Source organism: Pseudorca crassidens, chromosome 4 (genome assembly GCF_039906515.1).
Source record: "Pseudorca crassidens isolate mPseCra1 chromosome 4, mPseCra1.hap1, whole genome shotgun sequence".
Taxonomy (NCBI): domain Eukaryota; kingdom Metazoa; phylum Chordata; class Mammalia; order Artiodactyla; family Delphinidae; genus Pseudorca; species Pseudorca crassidens.
The window spans coordinates 22045229-22072500 of NC_090299.1; the positions used below are offsets into that span (position 1 = coordinate 22045229).

The 27272-nt window shown below is 39.8% G+C and overlaps 1 protein-coding gene across 4 annotated transcripts in view; it reads right to left on the minus strand.

The window, feature by feature from the left end:
• Positions 1 to 22970: 22970 nt before the first annotated feature.
• Positions 22971 to 27272, minus strand: part of SYNPO2 (synaptopodin 2) — a 171855-nt gene continuing 167553 nt past the window's right edge. The window contains exons 5-6 of one of the 4 annotated variants that reach the window (XM_067735185.1): positions 26383 to 26720; positions 22971 to 25471 (exon numbers count right to left, since the gene is read on the minus strand). In XM_067735185.1, the coding sequence (XP_067591286.1) occupies positions 25324 to 25471; positions 26383 to 26720 (486 nt within the window). In that variant the 3' untranslated portion in view covers positions 22971 to 25323. Of the gene's footprint in view, positions 26721 to 27272 lie in introns of all 4 variants that reach the window. The other 3 variants (XM_067735184.1, XM_067735183.1, XM_067735186.1) reach the window with 3 other exon arrangements.

A 27272-nucleotide genomic window follows, 5' to 3' on the forward strand; every position in this document is an offset into this window, starting at 1 on the left:
GTTGTAGGTTTTTCCCTTTCATCACTTTAAATATATAGTGCCACTCCCTTCCACCTGCAGAGTTTATGCTGAAAAGTCAGCTGGTAGCCTTATGTATGTAATTTGTTGCTTTTCCTTGTTGCTTTTAATTTTCTCTCTTTATTGTTAATTTTGGCCATTCTAATTACAGTATGTATTGGGGTGGTCCTCTTTGGGTTGGGGCTCTTTGTGCTTCCTGGACCTGAATGTCTGTTTCCTTTCCCAGGTTAGGGAAGTTTGCAGCTGTTATGTCTTCAGATATGTTCTCTGCTCCTTCCTTTCTCTCTTCTCCTTGTGGGACCCCAGTAATGCAAATGTTAGTACATTTGATGTTGTCCCAGGGGTCTCTTAAATTGTCCTCATTTCTTTTTATTCTTTTTGCCATTCAGATTCAGTGATTTACACTACTTTGTCTTCTAGCTTGCTGATCCATTCTTTCGTATCATCTAATCTACTATTGATTCCTTCTAGTGTATTTTTCATTTCGGTTGTTGTATTTTTAAGCTCGGTTTGGTACTTCTTTATATTTCTAACTCTTTGTTAAGAGGGAACAGAGAAATATGTTCCAAACAAAGGAACATATTTTGCCTAATTTGCTTTTTAAAATTTCTATGTATTTGGTAGGTTGGTTACGTTTCCTAACCTTAGGGAAGTGGTCTTCTGTAGATGTTCTGTGCATCGCAGCAGCCCACTCCCCTCTGGTCACCAGAGCTATATGTTCTAGGGTTGCCTCCTATTTGGACTGTATGGGTACTTCTGTTGTGGTGGCCTGGCTACTGTGGGTGGTCTAGTAGGTGTGGCTAGTGCCTGGTTCAGTTGGTTGCCAGATCCTGTCTTGTACAGAGGTTGCTGTCCACTGTTGGGTAGGGCGTGGTCACACGGCTACTGTCTGTGGGGCCCTAGAGGATTTCAGGGCTGGTGCTGGGTCAATGGTGGACAGAGCTTGGTTCTGGAGTGGTTGGTTGCAGTGCCGGGGGTCCCAGATCTAGTGTCGACCTGCTGGTGTGTTGGGCTGTTTCCTGAGACACTGGCTGCAGTGTCCAGGGTGTCTCAAAGCTTGTGTTGGCCTGCTAATGAGTGGGGCTGGATTCCAGGGGCAGCTGGATGAGGGATCCAAGATCTCCCAGAGCTGCTGTTGGCTTGCTGGGGGTCACTGCTGGAGTCCAGGATGTCCCAGGGCTGGGGCCTGCCTGCTGGCAGGTGGGCTGGGTCCTGGGGCTAGTAGCGGCCCACTGTTGGGCAGACTCGAGTCCTGGGATCTCTGGCTGCATGGCCCTGGGATTCTAGATCTGGTGTCAGCCTATTATTGGTGGACAGCTGAGGCCCATGGGGACACAGGGCTAGTGCTGGCTCACTCATGCGTAGAGCCAGGTATTGGGGTCTCTGGCTTCAGGACCCTGTGGGGGGGTCCCGTAGTTGGTGTTTGACCCACTAGTGGGAGAGGCCAGGGTCCAGGGCGTCCTGGAGCTAGTGCCTACTCACTGGTGGGTGGGGCTGGTCCTGGGGCTAGTGCCAGTGCACTGGTGTTCAGGGCCAGGTCATGGGCTCTCTGGTGGACAGGGCTTGGATCTGGGGTGGCTGCAGGCTCAGAGGGTCATAAGGGAGCAGGCCTGCCAGTATGTGGCACTGTGTCTCCGCCTGGCTAGTTGCTTGGCCTTAGGCATCCCAGTACTGGTACAGATAGGCTAGTGGGCAGTGCTGGGTCCTGGTGCTTACACTAGAGGGAGGATTTCAAAATGGAGCTTGCTAGCACCAGTGTCCATGTGGTGGAACGAGCTCCCAAAAATGGCTGCTGCCAGTGTCTATGTCCCCAGGGTGTGCTCCTGTTGCCTCCTGCCTCTCTGGGAGGCTCTCCAGTATCAGCAAGTGGGTCCGACCCAGTCCCCTTTCAGATTACTGTTTCTGCCACATGAGAGCTTGATGTGGGGCTCAGACCCCTCCCTCCTTGGCGAGAATCTCAGCAATTGTAATTATCCTCCCATTTGTGGGTCACACACCTGTGCTTATGGGCTTTGACTATACCACATCTTGACCCCTCCTACCCATCTCATTGTGGTTCCTTCTCTATATCTTTAGTTGTAGAAGATCTTTTCTCCTAGTCTTCTAAAACTTCTCATTAACAGTTGCTCTGTAAATATTTGTAATTTTGATGTGCCCATGGGAGGAGGTAAGCTCAGGGTATTCCTATTCTACCATCTTGGCCACTTCCTCCCAATGGTCTGTCCTTGACCATTTGGATGTGGCCATTTTTATTGAACTAATTATCAAAGCAGCAGTAACAACAATTACAACAACAAGTACTCATTTAATAAAAATATTCAGTGAAGAATATTAAAGACAAAACCAACCTTAGATCCATAATTCAGTTAAGAGAGAGACCAAAGTTACAGTGAAGAATTTAAAAAGGTCAGATCAAATTCTGTGTTCTCACTGACCTGCAGGACTGAGTGCCAAGTCAGCTTTAGCTATCTCTTTTTTTCCTTACCATGCTCACAGTTTCTTTTGCCATCAATAGAGACGATAAAAGGCAATAGGAGCAAGAGGCAAAAACAATAATAGGGCAGTAGACTCTTGCTTGTGTTTAAGTTTCTCATCAGTCCTGGTTTATGGGCTTTCCATGAATATACATGTTATTTATTTTTCTTTGCCAAGTCACCTGATTTCTCAAGTCCTGGCTTAGGAAATGTGACAGGCAAGGAGGCATGTCATTGGCTCTCAGAGAACAGTGTCACAAGTGCCTTTTGTTTTATTTTTATTGTACAAAGCATAAAGTGCTATGTAATTACAAGACTGGATTATTTATACTCTGAGGCTAAAGAAGGTAAGGATTAGTCCCTCTATTTTTTTTATTCCTATTTTTCCTAGACATTTCTGCTTTGCTAAACTCTTAGATTACAAGATATTATTTGCCAGAACAATGATCTACATTTTGATGTCTGATGTGCAAATACTAATCTCTTCAGAATAACTGAAAATTTTAATATTTTGAGGATATGAAGTAATACTTTGAGGTAAGCTCTAGGATTTGATATAAAATTCATATTTGTCCCCAAGGAAAAGCAAAACACTGATGTGATACCTACTCAAAACTTGGTGGGTAATTGTGAGGAATTTGAGAAATTGCTTTCTAAAGAAAAATTTGTTAAAAGCATTGAGTAGCTGAAAAGTAAATAAAATTATTCTAAACTCATGCTATATCTATATACTTTATGTGTAATTTTTTGTACACGTATTTTTCTTGTTTATCACAGCAATATGAATGGATGAGGCTTCACTGCCCCCATTTTGCAAATAAGTCTGAGACAGAGTGATTAAGTAGCTTTCCTGCCACCTATAGCTAGTAAACAAAACCAGGATTTGAAGCCAGGTCTATAAGTTCTAAAATCTACATACTTAAGCCCTATGTTATACTCTTTCCTTTTTTATTTGTTTATTAAAAATAATAATAAAACAAATTTTTAAATCTACTTTTTATATTGTGGAAAAGTGACCTGCCTGAAGCCCTCACTCTTTCTAGTGACTAATCTGAATCCTAATAAGTGAGATCATGCTTCCTGAACTAAAGCTGGAACTTTTGTTAAATTGGTGAGAGTTCTTTAATTAAACTAGCAGATTAGGATTCAGATTCATGAACACACAGTATATGAATTCAGAAAAAGACACTGGCACACTATTCTCACCTAGACAAAGAGCCATAGTCTGAAAACCTGTTTGAGTAGAAAAAATTGAATCCTAGCTCTTGAATGAACTATTCCAGCACCCACACTCAAAAAATACCTCAAAAAGAACATTTCTAGAGAAAATGTTAGTAACTTAGTGGTAGAGATACTATAATAAAGAATGAATTACTTTTGCTTTGTCGATCTTTCTTTCCTTCTTTTTTTCCTTAGTCATCCATTACTCTTAGCTGCTGATAATCATAAAAAAGATATTGTCTCGGATTTTCAGGATTTCTTAGTACTAAGTCATTGTTACTAGGTGGAAGGAAGTTGACTACTTGGAATTTAAGTGACTTACTCAAGATTACAACAGTGAGTCATTTACTTAGCTGAAAAGGGAGCATGGAACTTCCTGGTTATAAGTGTTGTACGTTGGCAACTCAATCTGCCTTTTCTCCATTGCTTCCCCTTCAAACCCATGGGCTTTTAGTGCAGGACAAGAGGGCTTGTTCTTCAGTGTGACCATCACTGCTGCTCTCTGACGGGACATCAGCTTGAATTAGGATTTGTTTCTATGGTCAGCATACAAACCTCATGGTTTTATTTTGAGAAGTTAGATCTTGAAGTGAAGATTCCTTGTCAGTTGCTAATTTCTTTGGACAAACATTGCCTTAAGAGTTGATTGTTCCTGGAGAACAAAGGTTTTGAAGTTCAGGCAGTCTAGGGTCAAACTGTAAGCAGGCATAAGGAATGAGACAGCGTGACCATTTGCCCTCTTATTTTGAAATATAGTTTACACCCACTAACTATCCACATGGTATGATGTAATATTTCAGGGGAGGCACTGTTAGCTGTGACTTACAGGTATCACTGTTGTCTGGACATGAGTGATTTCTAGAATTTATTTCTCATGAAGTAAGATTTTATATGTAGTGCTTTAGTGCTTAGAAATTAATGTTACATACATATTGATAATTCTTAAATACCAAGTTAATTTTTCTTTATATCTGTTCCCAATTCTGAACTATATACCATATTCTTTCCTATATTGCAGTTGTCTCTATCATAATTTTTCTCATGAGTTTTGATTACATAAAATTAATAGAAAGCTTCACCTTTCTTTAAGTATTGCCTTTTACTTCTCCCTGCATGGCCCCCAGGGATAGATAATATTGCTGATTAAATATTTAACCTTTTAATAACATTTTCTGAATTCTGCTCACTTCCTACTTTCCTTAAGTAATAACAGTCACTGCACATCAGAATACATGCTCTCAGTCAAGCAATGTGATTTTGATTCCTAAGTCCAGGTCATATGATATTCTTCAAAGCTGTTGCACCATCAACTAGTCATTCCTGGAATGTACTTCCTCCTCAACTACATCTCTTGCCTCCGTTAAAAACTGCTATTAAATTTCCTTCTATAGATTTCTTACCTGCCCACAATACTTACTGAATTTATTGTCTTCAGAGAATAAAGGATAGCAATAACACTAAGAGAAGAGGGTAAGTGTGTTCATTGTAGCCACTTTCCATCAGTGATCCAGGAAATCATCCACATTCTTCCAACCATATATGCCAACCTACCTGCTTCTGTAATGTTATATTTTGCCTTCTTTCCTATTATAACAGATTAATTATCCATGCTGTTATTTAGAATCAAACCCTCCACTTGTGCACTGGATCCTCTCTAACAGCCTCACTTCATTCAGGTTCACTGCTTCATTGTCATTACAAAGACCTTCTCTAACAATCTAAAATAACAGCTTTCCCACATCATTGCCTTCTATCTCCTCAGCCTGTTTTACTTTTCTTCAAGGCAATTATCATTACCTGAAATGATACTATACATTTTCTTGTCTCCTTCCACTTAGAACAGAGGTTGGCAAACTATGGCTTGAAGGACAAATCTGCCTGCCATCCGTTTTAATTAAAAAATTTAATTTTAAAATTTAGGCTTTAAAATTTTTATTGGAACTCAACCATGGCCATTTGTCTGTCTTTCTCTGATGGCTTTGACATTTACAACAGAGTTAAGTAGTCATGAAAGAGACTGTATGGATCACAAAACCTAAAATACCTATTGACACTTTATAGAAAAAGTTGGCCCACCCGGCACTAGACCTCAAGCCACACAAAGGAAAGTACTTTATTTTGTTCCCTACTGTATCCCCAGTGCCTAGAAGAATACATGGCACTCGATAATTATTTGTTGAAGAAAGAAAAAAAGAAAGAATGAATAAATGGATCATCCCTGCACTATCTTGATTCAGTCTTCTCTGTTCTCATTATCCTTCTATTTTCCATAAACTCTGTCCTCTGATTTGTTTCTTCCATTAACCTTTTTTTTTTCCCCCCACATGCATCAAATTTCCAGTTGGAGGAAAAACCCTAAAAATAGCTAAGTAACTTCTGGAAATATGAAACTTAAGTTAGAGGAATTTTTTTCCTCTGGCAATAATATATATTTTTTTCTTTGCTAGCATTTGTATCATTGTGTTCATTTTGGAGCAAAAACTCTGTCAGGAAGAAATGATATTTCTTTTAATAGTCATCCTTCACAACTAGTTACCTAACATATTTCTTGATACTCTTGGCAATTTTTGCTAATAATGTTGGCATTTTTTTAACCTTTTTTTTTTTTTACTCATTTTATGGAGTTTGATTTTTATATTTGGTTGACTGAGCACTTTTTATTTTAATATGTATTATGTGTATTATGTTTACCTCTTCTTCAGTTTTTGCTCATGAGTGTCTATCCAAAAAGTAAACTCTCCTGACACATGCAGTTGTTTTGATTTCACAACTTACCCATGCCGGAGATACTTTCCATACTAACTTTGATCTCTTGCAGATGGGGAGCAAAACCAGTACTAGATAAGCGAACTTTCTATGCCTATACTTAAAACAAAAGAAAACAAACACAAATCTCTGCTGGATCTGATTACTCCTAGGTGACTAAAAATTCTGTGAACCTGTGAAATCTGGAATGTGCTGGCAACAGAGAGCTGGGATTATCTATTAGAATCTTGGATTATGTATTTGAAATAGGAGGTTAAAGCTCTAATGTATCCAAAAACAATCTAAAGTGTGAGTTATTATTGCTCCCTTAGAGGGAAATTACAACTGTATGATATCTGTGGTAAAAATATGTGACTCTGAATATATAATTATTCACGTGATAAGAGTGGATGCACCAAATCAGATCCATCAGAGCTGTCCTGACATGATCACTTCTGTAATTTGCTTCTAATACCAAACAGACCTTCATGGTTCCTCAGTCAAGGTGATTTGCTGCTGCCTTATCATGAGTAATGATGAAGACACTTGTCTCCTCTCTCTGTCTCTAGCTCTGACCTCACTTATTTAAAATTCTGAGGTTCACTCCTGACAGATCTTCAGTTCACATTCCACCTCACCTACATACAGCTCTATAGCTCCTTAGTTATAATTTATTTGAGTCTCATAAGTAGTGATAATGGCCGAGAAGCCGGATGAAAAATTTTTATTTCTAAATATCTAAGTAAATTCCTAAGTCTATTTCAAAATATAAAGTTTGTAAATAATAAAAAATTTTTCTTTAATAATAATGACATCCCTAACTAACTTTGATGTTTCCTAGTTTTCTAATTACTGTGCTGGTAAAGACAACTAAGATACTGGGAAACAGAAAGATTAACCTACATCATGTAATGGAAAGTTTTTTTTTCTTAACTATTGGTTTTTGTTTTATTTTTGAACTCCAGTAGATTGTTTTTGCTTGTTTTTCATAAATCTCTGGCATTAGGTACTCAAAATAAACAAAATTTACCAAGTTTATTAAACATGTATATGATTTTTTGGTAAAAAGGGAACCTTCATATTACATGACAGCATAATATAATTGAAAGAAGTAAGTTCCTGGGAATCAGGAGACCTTGACCTGGAATTCCTTCCATTGTGTGATGCTAAACAGGTCACATAACTTCTCTGGGATTTGATTTCCTCATCAGTGATGGGCGAAGTTTGAATTACGTGATCTCTCTTCCCTTGCAGTCTTACACTGGAATAGTCTCACACTCTATTTTAAGGGCCTCTGTCATATGTGTTGTGGAAACAAACTCACAAGCTGGAATCCAGGTATATATTCCTACTTCCAATTTTTATTGCTTACTTTCAATATTTCGCTCAAAATGAGGATCAAATTAAATTCTTTTACTCATCTTTTGTTATTCCAAAGGCACACCCAAACATGGGTGTGTGAGAAAAATGTTCAAACATTTGTAACCAATCAACTTTCCTAATGTGAAGGCCAACCAAGCAAAATCCTAAACAGGGCAAGGCAATGAAAACAGTCTAAGTTCTGGCTTGGACTCCTTTAAGGGGTCCAGAATTAGGATTCTTTGTTAACTGTATCTTTTTTATCTCTCATTCTTCTACAGCTGTGTTTTATTGCTTAAGGCAAAAATGGTGCAGAAAGATAATGCAACTGACTCATTGAAACATAAATCTCAGCATAATGATTTAAACACTATGACTTTGTATTAGGCTGATCACCAAGCAATGTGATCAGGCAACTTGACTCAACATCAGACTGCACAAACTGTGAAGGGCAACCTGACGTTTTGGGTGCCCAGACCAAGCCTGTTGCTAAAAACAGCTTAAAGCGTTGGTTGAAAAAACTCTTGATTGTTTGCATTCATGAGCTGGAATACTCAGGCCATGAAATCAGTGAAGTTGGGAAGCCAGAGAAGTAAGCATAGTACATCTTCTGAGTGTATTTTCTGACGTGGATGAACTTGAGGGTTGATTTTTACATCTTTGCAATTTTATGGGGATGGGTGACACCAGGAGGAGAAAGAATGGCACCTTTGCTAGTAACCTGGCAGGAAAGGGAATCTGGAAAAGAGAAATGGAAAAATGTCTACAAGGAATTTTCAAATGGTCAGCTCTGGAGTGTGTGCTCTGAACTTTCTCTTCCTTTGTTTCCATAAAATCCTTTGTCAAGTCCACATTTCTCAGCAATATTTTTCTGTGAAGTGGATTCATTATTTTGTGTGTGGTTGGGGGAGGATGTTGAGGAGCTCAAAGAGAAGGACCAGGAGACAGATGAAATCCGAGTTACATTTATACCCGATCTCCTAATTTAAGCTGCCAAGGATACTTTTTCAAACATAGGGGAGAGGGTGGGGAAGATTGAATGGGCTTTGAGTAAAAACAGGAAGGTTGTTTTCTCTGAAAACTCAGTATGATGTTTGGATAGTGCTGCTTAACCCAGACGCCAGAGTAAGACACAAACTGGGAAGACTCATCCTTCCCTCTCTAGCCTAAAGCTGGACATCCTCTGTGGAGGAAGTACACAGCCGTCTTTTTTGAACCCACAGTCCTGAGCAACCCTGAGCCACAGCACAAGATCTGGCAGTAAAACAGTCATGTGTGTCAGGAAATATACCCTGGGCATGTGGACTTGCTATTGTTAGCCTGGAGGAAATAGCAGGACAGAGAGGCTAAGAAACTTGCTCAAGGTCACAAAGCAAGGAAGTGACAGCACTGGGATTTGAACCTAGGCCACCTGACTGCAGAATCAGCTTCCTCACCACCATACTAGATCCTAGAGGATAGGTTCTGGAAATCAGATATCTGGGCTGTTCCCAGGCTCCACAACTGTATTCAATAGACTGCAAGCTCCATTGAAGTAAACTGGACAAGGCAAGGAGTATGTCTGCTCCACTCATCACTGTACACTCAGCAGCTGTTAAATGATAGGTATTCAGTGTAAGGCCAACTGGCCCGAGGCAGGGGAACACAATCAGATTCACAGTTTGCATCAGACCGAAACTCTCCGGACCACCCAGTTCCAGAAACTGACCTGGAGACATTCCGGACCACCCAGTTCCAGGCACTGACCTGCGGACTTTGCACCCGGCCCAGCTTACCGCCTTCCGAGGGGCGGGACTAACCGTTCCCCAGGATACCCGAAAAGACCACCAAATAAGGAATACCCTGCACCCTCCCAGATTCACCACACCCCTTTCCCTTCTTCCCCTATAAAATCTTGCCCAACCCTCGCCCGGGTGCGACTTCTCTGGCCCCTTTCTCTCGGACCAGTGAACCTCGCCCGGGAGCGCTCCCTAATAAAGCTCCCTTGAAGCTTTCCTTTGTTTCGCGGTGCCGTTTGTTAAGATCCGACCTTACATTCAGTAAATATTTACAGAATGAGTAAAATGAAACATATCACTACATACACAGGATGTCTTCTCTCATCCAGACTGGAATTCTCTATGCTGTACAAGTCGGTAGGATGTACAAACTAGAGCAGAAGTACTTTATTTTATTTATTTTTTTAGTTTTGGCTGTGTTGGGTCTTTATTGCCGCTCGTGGGCTTTTCTCTGGTTGTGGCTAGCAGGGGCTACTCTTCATTGCGGTGTGCGGGCTTCTCACTGAAGTGGCTTCTCTTGTTACGGAGCACGGGCTCTAGGCACGTGGGCTTCAGTAGTTGCAGCACACGGGCTCTGTAGTTGTGGCTCACGGGCTCTAGAGCGCAGGCTCAGTAGTTGTGGTGAATGCGCTTAGCTGCTCCGCAGCATGTGGGATCTTCCCGGACCAGGGCTCGAACCCATGTCCCCTGCATTGGCAGGCGGACTCTTTTTTTTTTTAAATAGATCTATTTATTTATTTTTGGCTGCGTTGGGTCTTCGTTGCTGTCCGCAGGCTTTCTCTAGTTGCAGCCAGCGGGGGCTGCTCTTCGTTGCGGTGTGCGGGCTTCTCATTGCGGTGGCCTCTCTTGTTGTGGAGCACGGGCTCTAGGTGCATGGGCTTCAATAGTTGTGGCGCGTGGGCTCAGTAGTTGTGGCTCGTGGGCTCTAGAGCGCAGGCTAAGTAGTTGTGGCACATGGGCTTAGTTGCTCCGCGGCATGTGGGATCTTCCCAGACCGGGGCTCGAACCCGTGTCCCCTACATTGGCAGACAGACCCTTAACCACTGCGCCACCAGGGAAGCCTGGCAGGCAGACTCTTAACCACTGCGCTACCAGGGAAGCCCCAGAGCAGAAGTACTTTAAATTGTTATTTTGCTTTAAAAATGAAAGAGAATGATCTCTGATAAACTCATAGAGATTAAAGGAATATGACACACCAACTTTATAAATGAGTGACCAGACCCAGAGTGATAAGGAACGCTGCCAAAATCACACCGTCAGTAAGGGCCAGGACGGTGTTAGAATAGGCAAACCAAGCATGTATCAGGGAGGGGAGAGAGAGAGAGAGAGATCAACTCTAACCAGCTCGTTCAAAATGTAAAACTCACAAAGTCTAGAAAAACAGTAGTCCTAATTTCAGTGTACAGGTAAGTTATGTGTCATTAAAAATATTAAAGTGTTATTTGAATTACATAATGGGAGCCGTGGTGGACCCATAGTCTTTTCTGTGCTGGGACCTAGAAAGATCTAAGTCCTACCCAAGCCAGAACCAGGAAGTGGACTCAGACGCCTTTGCAGAAAAAGGCTTTAGTCTCCTAGGCCTTCCCTGATTTCCAAGGATTCAAGCAGTAACTAATAAGGGAAGTGAAAGAATGCAGAAACAAGGAAAAGCAGACAAGAAACAATAATAGTTCAGTGATAAAACACAATCCTGGCCCTTACTGATGGTGTAAACTTGGAAGAGTCCCTTACCACTCTGGGTCTAGTTGCTCATTTATAAAGTTGGTATGTCATTTTCCTTTAATCCCTAGTTCCTCCTCAAGGGATACCCGTAACAATCCAACACGTATCTTTAAGTTGTTCTGCAGGAACTAAGACCCCCCCACCCAGGTGGAGGATGATGACTTCATGCTGAGCACAAGCTTGTAGACCCCAGACTGGTCAGACCCAGGTTGATGATTGAGATTCCTGAAACACCACCCTGTTACCTCACCACCAACCAATCAGAAGAAAGTCATGCACTCTGCAGCCTTCACCCCAAATGTTGCCTTTAAAAACTCATCCCTGAAAGCCATCGAGAAGTTTGGGTCTTCTGAGTATGAGCTGCTTGTTCTCCTCGCTTGGCCCTCGCAATAAACCTTTCTCTGCTCCAAACTTGAATGTTTCGGTTTGTTTGGCCTCCCTGTGCGACAGGCACACAAACTTAGGTTCGCCAACACTCTTTCTCCCTTTTGTCACATGGAGCTATTGTGTCAAGGGCCTGGCTTGATTCTGAAGGAGATGCTGAAGGAGGGGTGAAGTAAGGAGAAGGAATGTGGATGACGGATTCCCAGCCCATTATTCCTTTTGCTCATTATTCCTTGAGGCCACAAATGACACAAGGAAGAACTGGACTCATTAGTCATGTTCTTTGTCTTTGTCATATGTCCTTCTTCCCTTTTTCTCCTGCTTCGAACCTCCCTCTTCCCCTCACTTCTTCACCACAGCAAACATGTTTTAATCTGAAATTTTAGTCAGGTCACAGGATCGGTGTGAACCTGATGACACTGAGTGAGCCAGCGTGATGCATTTTCTGTTCATAGCTCAGAACCTCGGTATTCTGCTGTTCCTGAAGTATTTGTCACCTTTCTTTTCCTTCACTGTTTTCTAGTTCACTCCTCTTTTAGGGCATGTGGGTGGTAGGAAAGGAGGGAGACAGTAGGAGACTCTGGGTCGGAGGCCCCACCCTCCTGCTCTACTCCAGGGGAGGACTGGGGGGTGGCGCTGAGCCACTCCCACTCAGCGCTCCGTCTGTGGGCACAGGAGGAGGCCTGTGCCGCGCCCGCAAACCCTCCCAAATCGCTGTTGACTTTTCTTTAGGCTTTATTTACAAAAATTTGTGACTACAGATAATCATCTAAGTCTTGGAACCAGAGGTGGGTGCAGGTTTTGTGGAGCCTCAAATATGTCCAAATTTGGGGCCCACTTTAAGAAAATAAAGACCTAAAGTTAAAAATATAAAATTAGCACAGAACTTTAGAAGGGGCCTCTATAAATCAAGTCCCTTAAACTACACGAAACCAGCTTAAACTATATTAACTTCAGGCTAAATCCTGGGAGGGCTTTTGACTTTTAGACTGAAGACTTTTATTTTGTGACTGTAAATAAGTTATGAGGGCAAAGATTGTTTCATATGCCTTTTCCACTTCTCCAACATTTAGCCACAGCACCTACTACTGCTGGATGATAAGTACTGGTCCATGAATTGTGTTGTTGTGGATGAAGCTATCTGATAGGCAGGCATCGTGCTAGACTGATGGGATCACTATAATGAATTGCTCTGGAAACATTTGGCCCTAGAAGTGGTGGGGACATAAGGGAGGAAACGGTCAGTTCTATTTGGGGCAGAGACAGAGTAATCAAAAAAAACTTCAGAGACAAGTTGATCCGTGAGTTGAGACTCGAAAGATGGGTCGAGGTGTGGGGATAGTGTTGAAAGGCGTTTAAAGCAGAGAGAGAAGTATGAGCCGAAGCTTGCTGTCTGAAACCACATAAGGAGTTCATGGAATTGTAAGTAGTTTGGTGTGGGAGGAGTGTGAAGCACTAGAAGAAGAGGGGTTATTAGCAAAAGGTAAGGCTGAAAGGCAGGAAAAGATGAAATACCAGAGGGCTTCACAGGAGTTGGGACTTTAGTCTGTGAACCATGGGGAGCTGTTGATGGCTTTGATGCCAGGGAAGACCACAACGTGCATTTTTGCAATATTATTCTGGCACTTGTATGAAGAACAGACTGGGGATGCAGCAGCAAGACACTTAAGACCCCACTGCAGTAAAAGGCCGGGAAGGGCTGATTGAATGCTGTGACAATGGTGGTGGTAGGGCAGGCGAATAACCAGAGATGCTAAGGAGGGAGCTCACAGTGTTTGGTGACTGATGTGTTGAGTAAGGGCTGGGGTGAGGAGAAAAGTAGGGCAATGATTTCAGTCCTGGCTTAGGTAGTTGGGTGGATGGTGGTGAAACCAGGGCATGTAGGAAAAGGAGCAGGCTATGGGGGAAGTGAAGTCTCTTCTGAATCGATGCTGTTTGAGAATCACTCAAGCAGTAAAGTCTAGTGTGATTCAGGGCTGAAGCTGAAGGGATCATTGAGTCAAGCTTGGTTATGGATTATCTGTCATCAGGATGAGGTGGTTGTAATTGGGTTACTCAGGGAGAGCCTTTGGAAAGAGGAGGGCAGGGGCAGGGTTGGAGCACTCATGTTAAGAACAGGTAAAGGCATTTCCACATTTGCTCCTTTGGAAGTTTTGGAAACCTACTAGCTGCTACCTGTGTCAAATGGCACAAATGCTCCTGTAGCAGGTCCAAAGTACTCTGTCAGCTCCTTCTCTTCCCTGGCTAAGAAATATTGAGCTGTGTCCTGATTAAATCCTACCTACTGTCCCCCATGTAGGGTTGGGTCCCCCAGCCGTGTGTACTACATTCAGCACATATCACAGTTTAATTGGTGGTTTCATTTTTTTGTGTCTGTGTCTCTAGTCGGGAGCTCCATGAAGGCAGGGAATCGTAGATCCCATGCTTACTCCAATGCCTGGCTCATTATAGGTGGTCAATAAATAGTTTCTGAAGTGGTAACTGTGGATGGAAATGGGTGCCTGCAGGTGATTGCCACTGGATAAGAGAGCGAAATGGGGATCCAGTTAATTCCTCTGGGAGAAGTCCTTGCTGAGCAGTAATCTCTACTTGGTGCCTAGTACATAATGTGATTTCTATAATGGCATTCATGATAAGAAAAGTTCTTTATTTTAGCAACAGATTTGTCATTTATTAATAAATCAGTGTATAAAAAATCAGTGTATAATAAATAAGATTTATTATAATATAATCATGTAATGTGTAGAGAGCTGTGCTCCTGTTGGTTTTATTTAGAAATAAGTAAGATTTAATTACATTCCTGGCACCAGGTCATTACTTTTTCTTTATACAGAGATTAAAAGGCCAGTCTCTGGAATCAGAATGCCTGGATTTGCATCCTGAATCTGCCACTTACAAATGTGAGGCCTTGGGGAGGTAACTTGACCATTCTATACCTTACTTTCCGTATCTGTAAAATGGAGGTCACGATAGTAACTTATTTATAGAGTGATTGTCTGGGGAATTATATAACTTAATATGTAAACAAGGGCTGACATGGTAAGCACCCAATGATCATTAGCCATTCTTACTGTTATCTGGTGGTTTGTTTACTTTAAGAGCAGTTTTCCATGGTAAAGTTTAAAATGTCCACTCTTAATATCAGTTCGGTATGTACAAACATAGAACTTTTTATTTTCCCTCCTAAATTTATTTCTCACTTTAAGTCTTCCTCATCTCAGTAAAATTATGCCATCCAACCAATGATTCAAACCATAAAATCTAAAAATAAACTGCAGTGCCTCCCTTTCTTTTCTGCCCACGTCTAATACATTTCCAAGACCTGTTGAGTCTATCTTCCAAATATAACTAAAATCTGTATGTATTTCTTCCATCTCCAGTGACTCCGCTTTAACCATTGTTTGCCTGGACTTCTGCAAGAACTTCCCAATTGGTCTTCCTATGGTTACCCTTGCCCTGCTTCAATTCATTTCCCTCATTTTTAAATGCACAGGTTAAATGTGCATTTAAATGCCAGTTCCACTGGCTAGGAACCCTTCCATAGCTCCCATGGTTTTTAGGAGGAAATCCAAATTCCTCATTATAGCCTACAAAGCATGCAAAGCATTCATGAGCTGTGGCTGCCCTTACCATCTTACCTCTCCAACCATTTTCACCAATGTGGCTAGAGCCACATAAGCCTCTTTCTTTCCTTGATCATAGTGATCATTTTCTTCCCTACTGCCTTGCAGTCCTCTCTGCCTGAAATGCTCTGCCCCAACTCTTTACCAGGCTAGACATCTTATCCTTGAGATCTTCATTAGAATACTAAGTGCTTGGAGAAGGCTTTTCTGACCCCTCTTTCTAAGATGGCCTTCCTCAGTTATTCGCTCTCTTATCTGCTATCTGTTACTTCCCTGGTATTATTTGCTTGTTATTTTCTGTTATCTGCATTTCTTGGTAGAAATAGCTCCATGAGGGCAGGGACATTATCTGCCTTTTTACCACTGTGACCCCTGTGCCTAGCAGAGTACCTGGCACAAAGAAATATAATGAATATTTACTGGAAGAACTAAAAGACTGAATGAAAGCTATTGGGGCAAAAATTGACTTGGAAATCAAGAAACCATAGTACTCTCAGTGTATTCATTCATTCATTCAAGCATGTATTGAAGACCTACTATGAGTCATCCATGTGATTTATTAGGTGTTAGAATAAAAGATAAGCAAGAATAAAAGATAAGCAAGTCATTGTCTCTAATATTGAGTATAACTGAAATATTATAGAAATGCAGAAGAAGGAGTTTGGAGAACGAAATGATTTAATGAGTGATATCTTAGCTGCTTCTTGAAGGATGAACAAGTTCACAGGCTAGGAAAGGAGAAGGCATTTTAGACAGAGGGAAGAGTATACTCAAACACATAAGGGAAGGAACCCAAACAGCAGGATTGTGGAAATGGATTATTGACCAGCTGGAGCAGTGGTGGGAGCCAGAGCAGGAAGAAGGATAGATTGGTGCTTGATAAGGCAGAGCTGGGCCTTCAGCAAAAAGGAGGAGAAAACCATTATGAAGAGTTTAAGGAATTCAACATTAACAGGTCTGAGTTAATTATAATTATAATAGAATTATATATAAATATAATTATAATAGAAAATAATGGAACTGGGGATGGAGAGACACAGTATGATGCTATTTTAATAGTTCAGGTAACAGATGATGAGGACCTAGACTTGCAGAGTAGCACTAGGAGTAGAGAAAAGTGGTTCTGCACTCCACTGGGCATTTTGTCCTAGCTAGGTCTCAATTTTCTTTCTGCAAAATGAGAGTTTTGATTAGATAATCGCTATGATACTTTTCAGCATCATGATCCCATACATGCCTTAGAATTTTTCTTTTGTTGTAAATTTATCTATCTAGTTTCCTAAACATGGAGAGGCCATGCCGTCTACATCTTTTTATCATGTATATATAGATAAGTGCAAATAGAATGGGCTGTGAAACAGAAATGGCCAAGTTCAAATCCTTGATCTACCACTTTCTGTTAGTATGACCCTGTCAGTTATTTATGCATTCTATGCCTCAGTTTCTTCATCTGTAAATGGGGATATTAACAGTATCAAATGTAAAAAGTTAGAAAGATTAAAAGAGACAATAGAGTTAAAACGTTTAATACAGGATTTGGTACATTTCCAATATCTATAGTGACTATCATCATCATCACTCTTTCTACTTAGCAGAGTGCTTATCACCTAAAAAATCCTTACTGTATTCTTTTTTTTTTTTTTTACTTACTGTATTCTTGATGAGTGATTGGATGAATGCAGTGAAAGAGAATAATCATTCAAGTAAATTATGTCAAATAAATCCCTATTAATTGTTTTCTGGATTATTGAATAAGATTGTTGTTAATTCTGTGAAAATAGATAAGCAACAGCTAAGTCTCCAGTGCAAATCTGCACCTTGCCATGTTTAAGAAGGTTCATTTGGATTGACATATGTGATGAAATCAAAGCAGATCAGAAGAATATGTGGCAGAATTGCCTAGATTTTGTGACACTTCTCCGATTTTTTTCTGTTTTTGAAAATCCATAATAATTAAACTCTTGTGACTTTGTCATAATTTTTCACATATCATCCTGTTGAAAGATTTTCACATCATTCTTGAACTTGAACTGTTTGTTTATGTGGGTATAATAGACTGGCAATTTCCAGACTTCAGAGCTGCTTTAGTTAGAATGAGTTATTATTGTAGTCAACTCTGACTTTTTCTGCTTTACTCTTTTAGAAGCACAAATATTATACATCTTCCACTACTTCCACTCCTTCTCCTTCATTTTGTGTTTCTCCACTTTGGGAGGATTTGAGGATGGAGATAATGATAGAGTGCACCATAAAACTATCCCCTCAATTGCCAATGACATCATCTCTTGTCTGTAGAACAGGAAGGGAGGAGGGATGTTAACATGGGCCGTGTCTGGAAAAACATCACATTGGTTCAGGTCTATACACATCAAGCACCTTAAGAGCTTAAAATGGAATTGGTATTACAGCAACATTCATGTTTGAAAATGGCATTGTACCAAAGGTAGGATAATACTGTCGTCTTAAATTTAGCAGATATTGGGTTAGAAAAGCTCTGCAATCAATTCTTTGAAGAAGGAACACAACATTGAAAGGAAAGAGAACCTGGTACTCATTTTGGCTTTCAAAATCCCTCCTGTGTTTCATTATATGGTGTCTAGGTCCCCTTCTCATTTTAATAGTCCATGAGTTTTGGAAACTTACCAAAGATATTCCTATTTTAGTTCTTAATCTATTAAAATAATTTCAGTATCAAAGCGTTTTTGTGGCATATTTAATTTTAAATGCTTTGAAATCAAGACTATTTAGCAAAGGATAAAATCTTAGATTATGCTGCAGGAAAAGAAGACGGCACATTACTTAATCTGCCAAATGCAAAAGAAAAAAAAAGATTTATTCCTGTCAACTGGAAAATAAATGTTCCAAAGATTGTAACCACATCTGTAACATATATTGATGGCTTGGAGGAAGGCTGGGTCACCCTAGTGCTCACTCAGCCATTACCGTCTTCCCAGAAATTAGAGAAGTGGGGCTACTGGGGGTCACTCTTTCAGCACAATTCCCTGTTCTCTGTTCTGTTGAAAGAGTTTTAAAGAGCAGGCCAGCTGGCAGCCATGCTGTGTGTTTGGGACAGGGGTGGTGAGATGAGGAGGGTGAGATGGGAGGAGGAGGCACTGTGGCAGAGAAGGGAGTGGGCAGTAATGGGGGAGGGAAGGGACATTTAGGGGGTACCCTAGTGTTGACTGATTTAGTACAAAGTGTTCAAGGAGGCAAACCGTGCTTCCTTTTCACAGAAAAGACTTGACAGCTCTCCATGTCCTTCTTTCCTTGGACCGTCCTCTCTCAAATGTATCTTCCCCACTGCTGCCAAAATGAACTTCCTACCAAGAGGACTAGGTCAGGCCAGTTCCTGTTTAACATTCTTTAATGGCTGTCCATGGTTGCCTGACAGCAGGAATAGGCAAACTATGGCCAACAGCCCAAATTTGGCCTAATGCCTTATTTATTTATTTATTTATTTATGGCTGCATCGGGTCTTAGTTGCAGCACGTGGGATCTTCGTTGCTGCATGTGGGATCTTTTCGTTGCGGTGCACGGGCTGGAAGCAACCCTTTGCTGACTTAAGTGGTTGGAAAAAAAATTTTTTAATAATATTTGATGACTTGTGAAAATTATATGAAATTTCAATTAGAGTCTCCATAAATAATATTTTATTACGCCAGGCTCATTCATTTTCATATTAGCTGTAGCCACTTTTGTAGAGTTGAGTCAAAGCCATATGCTTCTCTTAGCCTAAAGTACTTAGTATCTGGCCTTTTACAAAAAGAAAAAGTTTATCCTTCCCTGTGGGATAAAATCCACTGCTTTCTGACTCTCCCTTTATTATCCAGCAACAACACAGAACTGCCTGGAGTTTATTAGCTGTGCCCTCTGTCTGGAATGGGCTCTTTCTTTGCTGTACTCACCTCTACCAATAGAGGTGAGTACAGTCACTCAATCTTTAAGACTCAACTCTGCCATGAATTCTTCTAAAAGGCTTCTCTGAGGACCTTTTCACCCTGCATACAGCAATCCTCCCACCCTTAAGGCTGGGGGTTTTTTTGTTTTGCTTTTTGCTCTTCTCTTAATCTCTGTGTACAATCCTATCAGTATTCTTGTCTCCTTACATTGTACCTTCTATTAGTACTATCAGCTCCCTGGGGACAGAGGCCACATTTTATTCACTAATACATCCCTGGCATGAAGCATTGTATTTAGCCCTGAGTAGGTAAATGATAAAGGGTTGCTGACTGATAAGTGAATGCATCCATCTCCCCATGACAGTAGTTCCTGGAGCTGCCAACAAAAGGGCTTTATGTGCCCTGGTTAAAAGTGATACATTCTAGCGGAATTACTAAATGTCTACCAACTGTGACATTCCATTCTCCTTCCTCAGGTTCTCTTCTTAAAATCTGCAGAGTCTATAGCCATAGACTATGGTGAGCCCATTTATGTTAGCTTTCCACTTAGGGAAAGGATTTGAATTTGCTCTTCCTTTAAACCCAATTCTGGGTACATTCACTGTACCAAGAAAAAAAGTCTAGGGCAGAACAGAAATATCATTCAGTGTTTTTAAACCTGCTCAGGCTGATAAAATTTAATGTTTCCTTTTGTCACAGAAATTAAAAATCAGGATGAGCATTACTTGCTGACCTTATAATTCTGCTGTATTCACCAAAGTCACAATTTTCTTAGATTAAAATCAAATCTTGCTATTGGTAACTTCAAATAATAATAACTCGGGAAAAATTCAAAGTTGGTTAATTTAATGCCTGAAGGGAGATCTCTTAAAGTGAATGCAATGCATGTTTTATGGAAATATTTGTGCCATAAATATCAGTGTCTTCATGGTAGTAAAATCATTTGTTTTATACTTATGGCTAAAATTCACCCCCCTTTCTTTTTTATTCATCTTGGAATGGCCCTCTTTTAATGTGCTTTGTTAATTTTATAGCAGGGTAATGGTGAAATAAAAACGTGTTACAAATCATTTTGCAACTTCCTCAAGTAAAATATTTATAGAATTTGTTCATACCTCTGATTTTTTTCTACCTGATAGCACTTTAGTCCTTGAACAGTTAATTCTTATTTCTTTCTCAGTGCCTTCTTTTTTATGCAAAATGAGAAATCCAGATACTTTGCTTATTAAAACATCTTGTGGAAGTTGAATCTCTCTTGGAAACACTGTAAGATTTTCAAACACCACTACTGCAGAACACTGCAGGACATGAAACCTCTGCCCTCTTTTTGGTTATTTTCTTTATCAAATTCATGCTGGACCTAGGGCTTGGCTTAGCTGAGCATTGAACTTTGGCTGTTTTATCACAAAATCAGGGTTCTTATTCCTCTTCTTAGCCCCCTAGTAAGTATCAGCTTCAATCAATTAAAGGCATTTTGTATTGCTGATAATCAGAGCTGTAGTTACTGTAGATAGAAACCGGAGAAGATATCATTCGAATTTAAGGACAAAATTTAACTGGCATAAAGTTCCAAATAAAACCAAGTTATGAAAAAATAGGTAAAACCCCTCCCTATTTATTTATTTATTTTAAAATTATTATTCTTCTCTGTCCTATTTACTTACTGGTCTGGCAGAAGGCTATGGTATGAATGACATGTAGAATAACAGGAAAAACTACCAACTTCTTGAAATGAGGCTAGTCCTGACTGGGTCAGGGATTGGCCCTGGGTCCTAAAAAGCTGCTGTGGACTCCTGTCATAGATTTCTCTGCTGCTTAAAAAATGGTTGCTCCATCCAAATGGGAGTAGGGGCAGTACAAACAGTGTATCTTCCCTAGTTTAAGGATGGCACTTTACTTTCCAGCATGTGCACTATACCTGCAGAATACAACTATAGCTCAGTTGTCTAAATGGATAATTTTTTCTAGAAGAGGTGATGCTGACGAAAGGCTAAGCAGGATCCTCTGAATGTTCGTAGTAATGTAGACAGGGTTCTTCAAGGTCAGTTTGGGCTTACATAAAATTGTGCCTTTGCCTACATATACCCCATTATAATTTATTTGGTAATTTAGGGCAAACCTCACATTTATTCAAATCATCATGGTGAGGCAGTCCTGCTCTACAAAGCCTTTTCAGACCCTCAAGTAATATGCATAAATCTCAAAATGCTGAAGAGGTGGTGAAGCTTTTTCCTCTTGGCTGGAGGTGGGAATGGAGGACAGTTTATTAAGAAGAGTGACATAGGGACTTCCCTGGTGGCACAGTGGTTGGGAGTCCGCCTGCCAATGCAGGGGACACGGGTTCGAGCCCTGGTCTGGGAAGATCCCACATGCCGCGGGGCAACTAAGCCCGTGTGCCTCAACTACTGAGACTACGTGCCTAGAGCCTGTGCTCCGGAACAAGGGAAGCCACCGCAGTGAGAGGCCCACACACCACAGTGAAGAGTGGCCCCTGCTCGCCACAACTAGAGAAAGCCTGCACATAGAAATGAAGACCCAACGCAGCCAAAAATAAATATAAATAAATACATTAAAAAAAAAAAGCAAAGTGACAGAAAAGTCAAGGACAAAGAAGGTACAATGTAGCAACTCTTCACTACAACTTTAGAGAGGAAAAAAATATCAGAGCAAGATACACTGGTGGCATTTCCTCTTTAAGTGGTTTTCATAAAATTACTTGATTTTTATAGGGGGGATTGCCAGACTCTTTCTAGAAATATAAACTGTCACATTTTATAATGCTGTGAATAATGAAATGTCCCTTTGTGAAAAATACTGCTCCATTAAATTTGAGAAGTCACAGATCCTGTTCTTTTCCAAAACCACTGAGGAAAAGTACTTTGCACTAAATACTTCTGGTATTATGTGGACTAGGGAAACACTGGCTAGTCCTGAAGCGTCTCTGTTGCTGTCTTCCTGGTGACTAGCCAGGGAATTGGACTCTCCTTGCCTCAGGCTGCCCGCTGGCTCCATGTGGAGATAACATAACTTATCTTTTGGCATGTTTTGAGATTTATAGTTTACTGAGTGCTAGGAATTCCTAAGAGGAAAGGGGCTTTTTCTATGGCATTAGCATCTTCAGTCATGTGAACAAAAAAAGAAGAGAGTGTCACTCATCATCTAGTTATACAAAGGGTTAAGTCGGAATCTGCTGCAGTTGGCCCACCGACAGAACAGTGCACCCTGAGGAAAATACAGCATGGAAAAAACGTATGAGGCATTCTGTGCTTTGGATAAACAGGCCCCTAGGTAGTTAAGAAGCACATCTCAGGAAGAATTTCAGTGAGCCCAGTTTCTTGCAGAAAAGCACAAAAATCATTAATTTGAGATATCTGTTCTATGTGATTAGCAATAATCTTTTACTAAGATGTTTGCTTGACTACCAGTATTTCCTAGCAAAAAAATTCATAGGTATACTGGCTCCTACCCTGCCTCTTCAGAGCAGTTTCTCAGAGCTACTGAGAGACTGTCTTCCTGGCTGTAGTCCTCAGTAAGACCCCAAATAAAACTTAAACTCACAACTCACAACAAGTTTTTAAATGTTATAGCTAAAATGTTACCAGCCAGCATGAAATTCTTTTGATATGTCTGGAAGCTGATACAGTAGAAACTAAAATTTAAAAATATGTAGTAGATAAGGTTAAATCTTTGGAGTGAAAACTATTTCAAAACAATTTTTTATAAGGAAAAATAAAAAGGCTGTTTAAGTTGATTTTCAAGTTAATATTTATTACTAATACAATTTTGATTTTCAGTATGCATCTTTCAAATACAGTCTATTGGGATTAACAAAGGTGGAAATGTTAAGCTAATAAGCAGGAGAACATAGTCTATTTTAGAAGAAAAGGTGTGGACAATGTAGATACTTCTACTTTAAAAGGAAATCAAATGTGAAAATCTACTTTCTCTTAAAAACAAACATTTCTACAGTTCCTATCTAATTATAATAACTGAGCCTATTTGATGTATTTTTTTATCCAAAGTTGCAATTGATTAATATATATATGTATATGCTTGAGCCCTAACTGTGTAGCCCTTTCCAGTGTGGGTGATGGGGCCAAAACATGAGACATATTCAGAGATAAATGGACTAGAATTGTGCAGTTATAAAACTTAAAATACAGCACAGTATTTAAATCATCTTAATAACAGACACTTCACACACATGCAATGATATATTTAAACTCAAGATGGAAAGGAGGTGCCAAATTAGTGTACTTTTAGAGAATGCTTTTTAATCCATGGTAGAACAGAACTCTGTACCTATGTGACTGCTACTAGTAGAAAAATGTCTTACAACACATGTGGTATATATTTACAAAGCAACAGCTCTTCTCTAAAAAGACTATTATTTGGAATATAAGACAAACTGATTTTATTTTTGTGAGAACAGTAGTTATCTAGGTATTCTCAAAAGGAATCAGATATCAGCATGGCAACCTTAGCTCAAACACTAGCTTGAGTGTAAGCAATCTAACTTTACTCCTTTTGAGTAAACTGGAGATAAATACCCATACATTTTGTGATGATTTGACAATGGCACTTCTGCTTTTCAGAATTATGTCTGCAAAGTATGACTTCTTGAAACATTGACTTCTAATAAAAATATGAGACAGTCATTTCCTTGTGAATGAAAAATGCATAACTTTCCTGCCATGTACTGTCATTTTCATGATGTCTAGAATAAATTCAAATAGCTTAATACCATGATTATTTTGATCTAGTGCATGCAAAGAGGGAGATGGTTGTTTTACAATAATATTTAAGTTTAAAATGTCTGCTTCTCTCTATTTTGAGTCTAGTGAAAGTTTTAGTGAATAATATAATGTATATCAACTTCTGGAATTGAAGTATCTAAAATCTAAGGAGTAAAGGAAATAACTTCTAGCATCATAAAAGAAAGCAACAAAATAGGATATGATCCTGTCACACAAAATCTTTTCTGCTAAATTCTGCATATCTTAAAACATTGACATGTAGAATAACTGAATCACTATAAGAATTTTTATGTGGGGATTCCTGAGAATTCCTGACAGATTAATCAATATACCAGACATTATTTTTTTAATTCTTTAGGAATCTTTAGGAATTCTTTAGGAATCAATAATTATATCTTATAATTTGAGAGAATTAATGCTGTATCAATTTAAGATAATTTAACACTATAAATTTAGAAAGTACTCTTCTTAATAACTGAACAAATTAGTATCTGGGTGACTCCATTACCAATAGAATTTACTGTGATTTCTTCAACTTTTTATTTCTTTGTTTCCAACATAAGGGATTACTTGTATCCTGGCAATTTAAAAAAATTTTATCCTGTGAAAGAGACCATCATAGTGATAAATTCAAGAGTCAAAAAAAGTAAAACAAAACAAAATAATCATATTTAGAAACCTAAGAAAGTTTTGAACACTCAAGATGTTTTCATTTTAAAATGTTCTCAATTCTTGTTTATGATGTAAAATACTTTGAATTTCCTTGTATTTAATACTTTGTGGGTATGGCAGTGAGGAGCAGGTGTTTGACTGATTGTCTCATGGTCATGCTAACAAGGCATGGGTCATGGAATTGTCCAAGCAACTGTTTAACTTCCTTTGAACATCCTAATGATGTCTTTCTAAAGAAGCACCACTTGTTGCATAGGCTTCTGTGGCATGCTTTCCATAACTAAATAAATGGTCATGACCTACGTTTGCATAATAACAGACACATCCTCTACCACTTCCTTAAATCCACTAATAGCTTTTTTTCCTCACATCAACCCTCACTCCACATAACACATAGCACAAAACCTGCCGCCCAACAATTCCTCTTGGACCTTTAATGATACATGTAGTGACACCAGGGACCTCATCCACTCCTAAACTTAATCTGATATTTATATGATGAGCAATAAAAATGCATAATGCATCAAGGGTCATTCTACAAATGAGAGAAACTCAGAATATCAGAGCTGTTAAGGATATAAGAGATTAAATAATCTGATATTCTCATTTGACAAATGAGAACGCCTGAACCCAGAATCTATTCCTGTCTCAGGCTACTGGCTTTAAGTAGATTAAAAATAAATCCTGTAGGGCTTCCCTGGTGGCGCAGTGGTTGGGAGTCCGCCTGCCGATGCGGGGGACGCGGATTCGTGCCCCGGTCCGGGAGGATCCCACATGCCGCGGAGCGGCCGGGCCCGTGAGCCGTGGCCGCTGAGAGGCCTGCGTACCGCAAAAAAAAAAAAAAAAAAAAAGTAAATCCTGTACCTAAATCTTTCTATTCCCCACATATTACGCCATTTATCTCAAAAATCCGTCTGAAATGTATAATTGTCTTACTCTCAAATATTTATTTCTTTCTGAGAACATCTATATTTCAATTCCAAAAACCAAATTTTATCAGATTTTAAATATATTTCAGAGAAATGCTTAAAATACCACCAAGGAAATCCTTTTTATGTAATTATTATTCATTGTCATATCCCCATTGAAAAATTCTCCAATGTTATATATTCTTGCTGTTACTGCTAATGACAATTAGCATACCATATTTCATTAATTCCATCCTAGACTAAGGCACATACAAGAAAATACTTAAATTTCATTTTAATTGAGAGAGTTTAGTTGCCTAGACTACTCCATATTAATGAAAAAAATGGAATTAAGATTATGAATTACGTATAAGTGCCATCAGCACAGAAAATGAATTTTTCTTCAAAGAAATTCTCTATGCATCTGCAGAGAAGGAAGTGATTCACGCTCACATGTGCATACACACACACACACACACACACACAAACTCAGATAAATGACCTATGAGAACAAGCCAAGATCAAAAGTGAATCTAAATCTGTTGGAAAAGTCAAAACCACTGCAAAGAAACATTAAAAAAAAATTATAAGTGGCACATGATCAGTTCTTCTAACTTTCATGTTTGGCGTCTCCATCCCCTAGGGTGTGGGTTATAGTTGCAATTGGTTACTGAAACACAGTAATCAGACCTGGTCTCCATGGACATTATTTCAGAATCATTTCTGGAAGGCTGCCTATAATATGCATATGGTACCTGTGAATCATGTTGGGAGTTGGTGGGCATACTATTATTGGGTAGGAATGCAACATTATACTCTTGCCTTCCAAATGAGCCCATATTGGCCTTCTGGGTTTGAGGGACATAGGACAGTCTTTCATTCCAATCCTCAGACGGCCCTGGAAGCACCTTCCTCCGAGCTGCTGAGACCACATTTGCCATAATGGATTCCTGAATGTTTCTGGGTCTGAAGGCATCATCCAGTAAACCAAAAGAAGACTTGGCTGCTGCTTCCCCAGGAGTTAGTCTCTTGTTTGCTTCCTCTAGCCCATCAGTTGGTTTGCTAGAGTAGCTATAAGCAGGCTGGTATACCCAAGGAGATGTTGTAGAGATGGTGGGTGGGACTGGTCTTCCAGGAAGAGAAAGAGAGCGTCCACTCTGCTAGAAATAATGAAAATGTTAATATATCTCATTCATGTTGGTTTATGCTGATTGACTGTTATTCCAATGTATTCTCCACACCATTACTAAGCACTATAAAAATCAAATCACCACAATGCTTAGTCCTAAAGCCAAGATAGGCTGCCTCTACCCGGTGTATTATTAGTGCTGGTCTGGGACTTGGCCCTCATTTAGGACCTCCTCCTTGCTCTCCTTTTCTGAACCCATAGCTCCAATTGCTACCATCTTTCTTAGTCATAACCACCATGGCAGGTGCCCTGTCATCACTGGGAGCCACCCTTACTTCTGTCTGCACTGTTCATATTCATATCTATATCCACAGCCCACCCTCATTCTAATCCTGTTTTCCTGATACCAAATAAACTTAACATACTGATAACTCTGGAAACAGACCATGAGCTACTGGGCTTTGTACTTTTCCCAAGTGACTTTTAATATGTTATATTGATCCACTGATTACAGCAAAAACAAAGAAAAACTACTTAGATGTATTCAGTGTTACTGGTCTGATGGAGTAGATCGCCTTTCTCC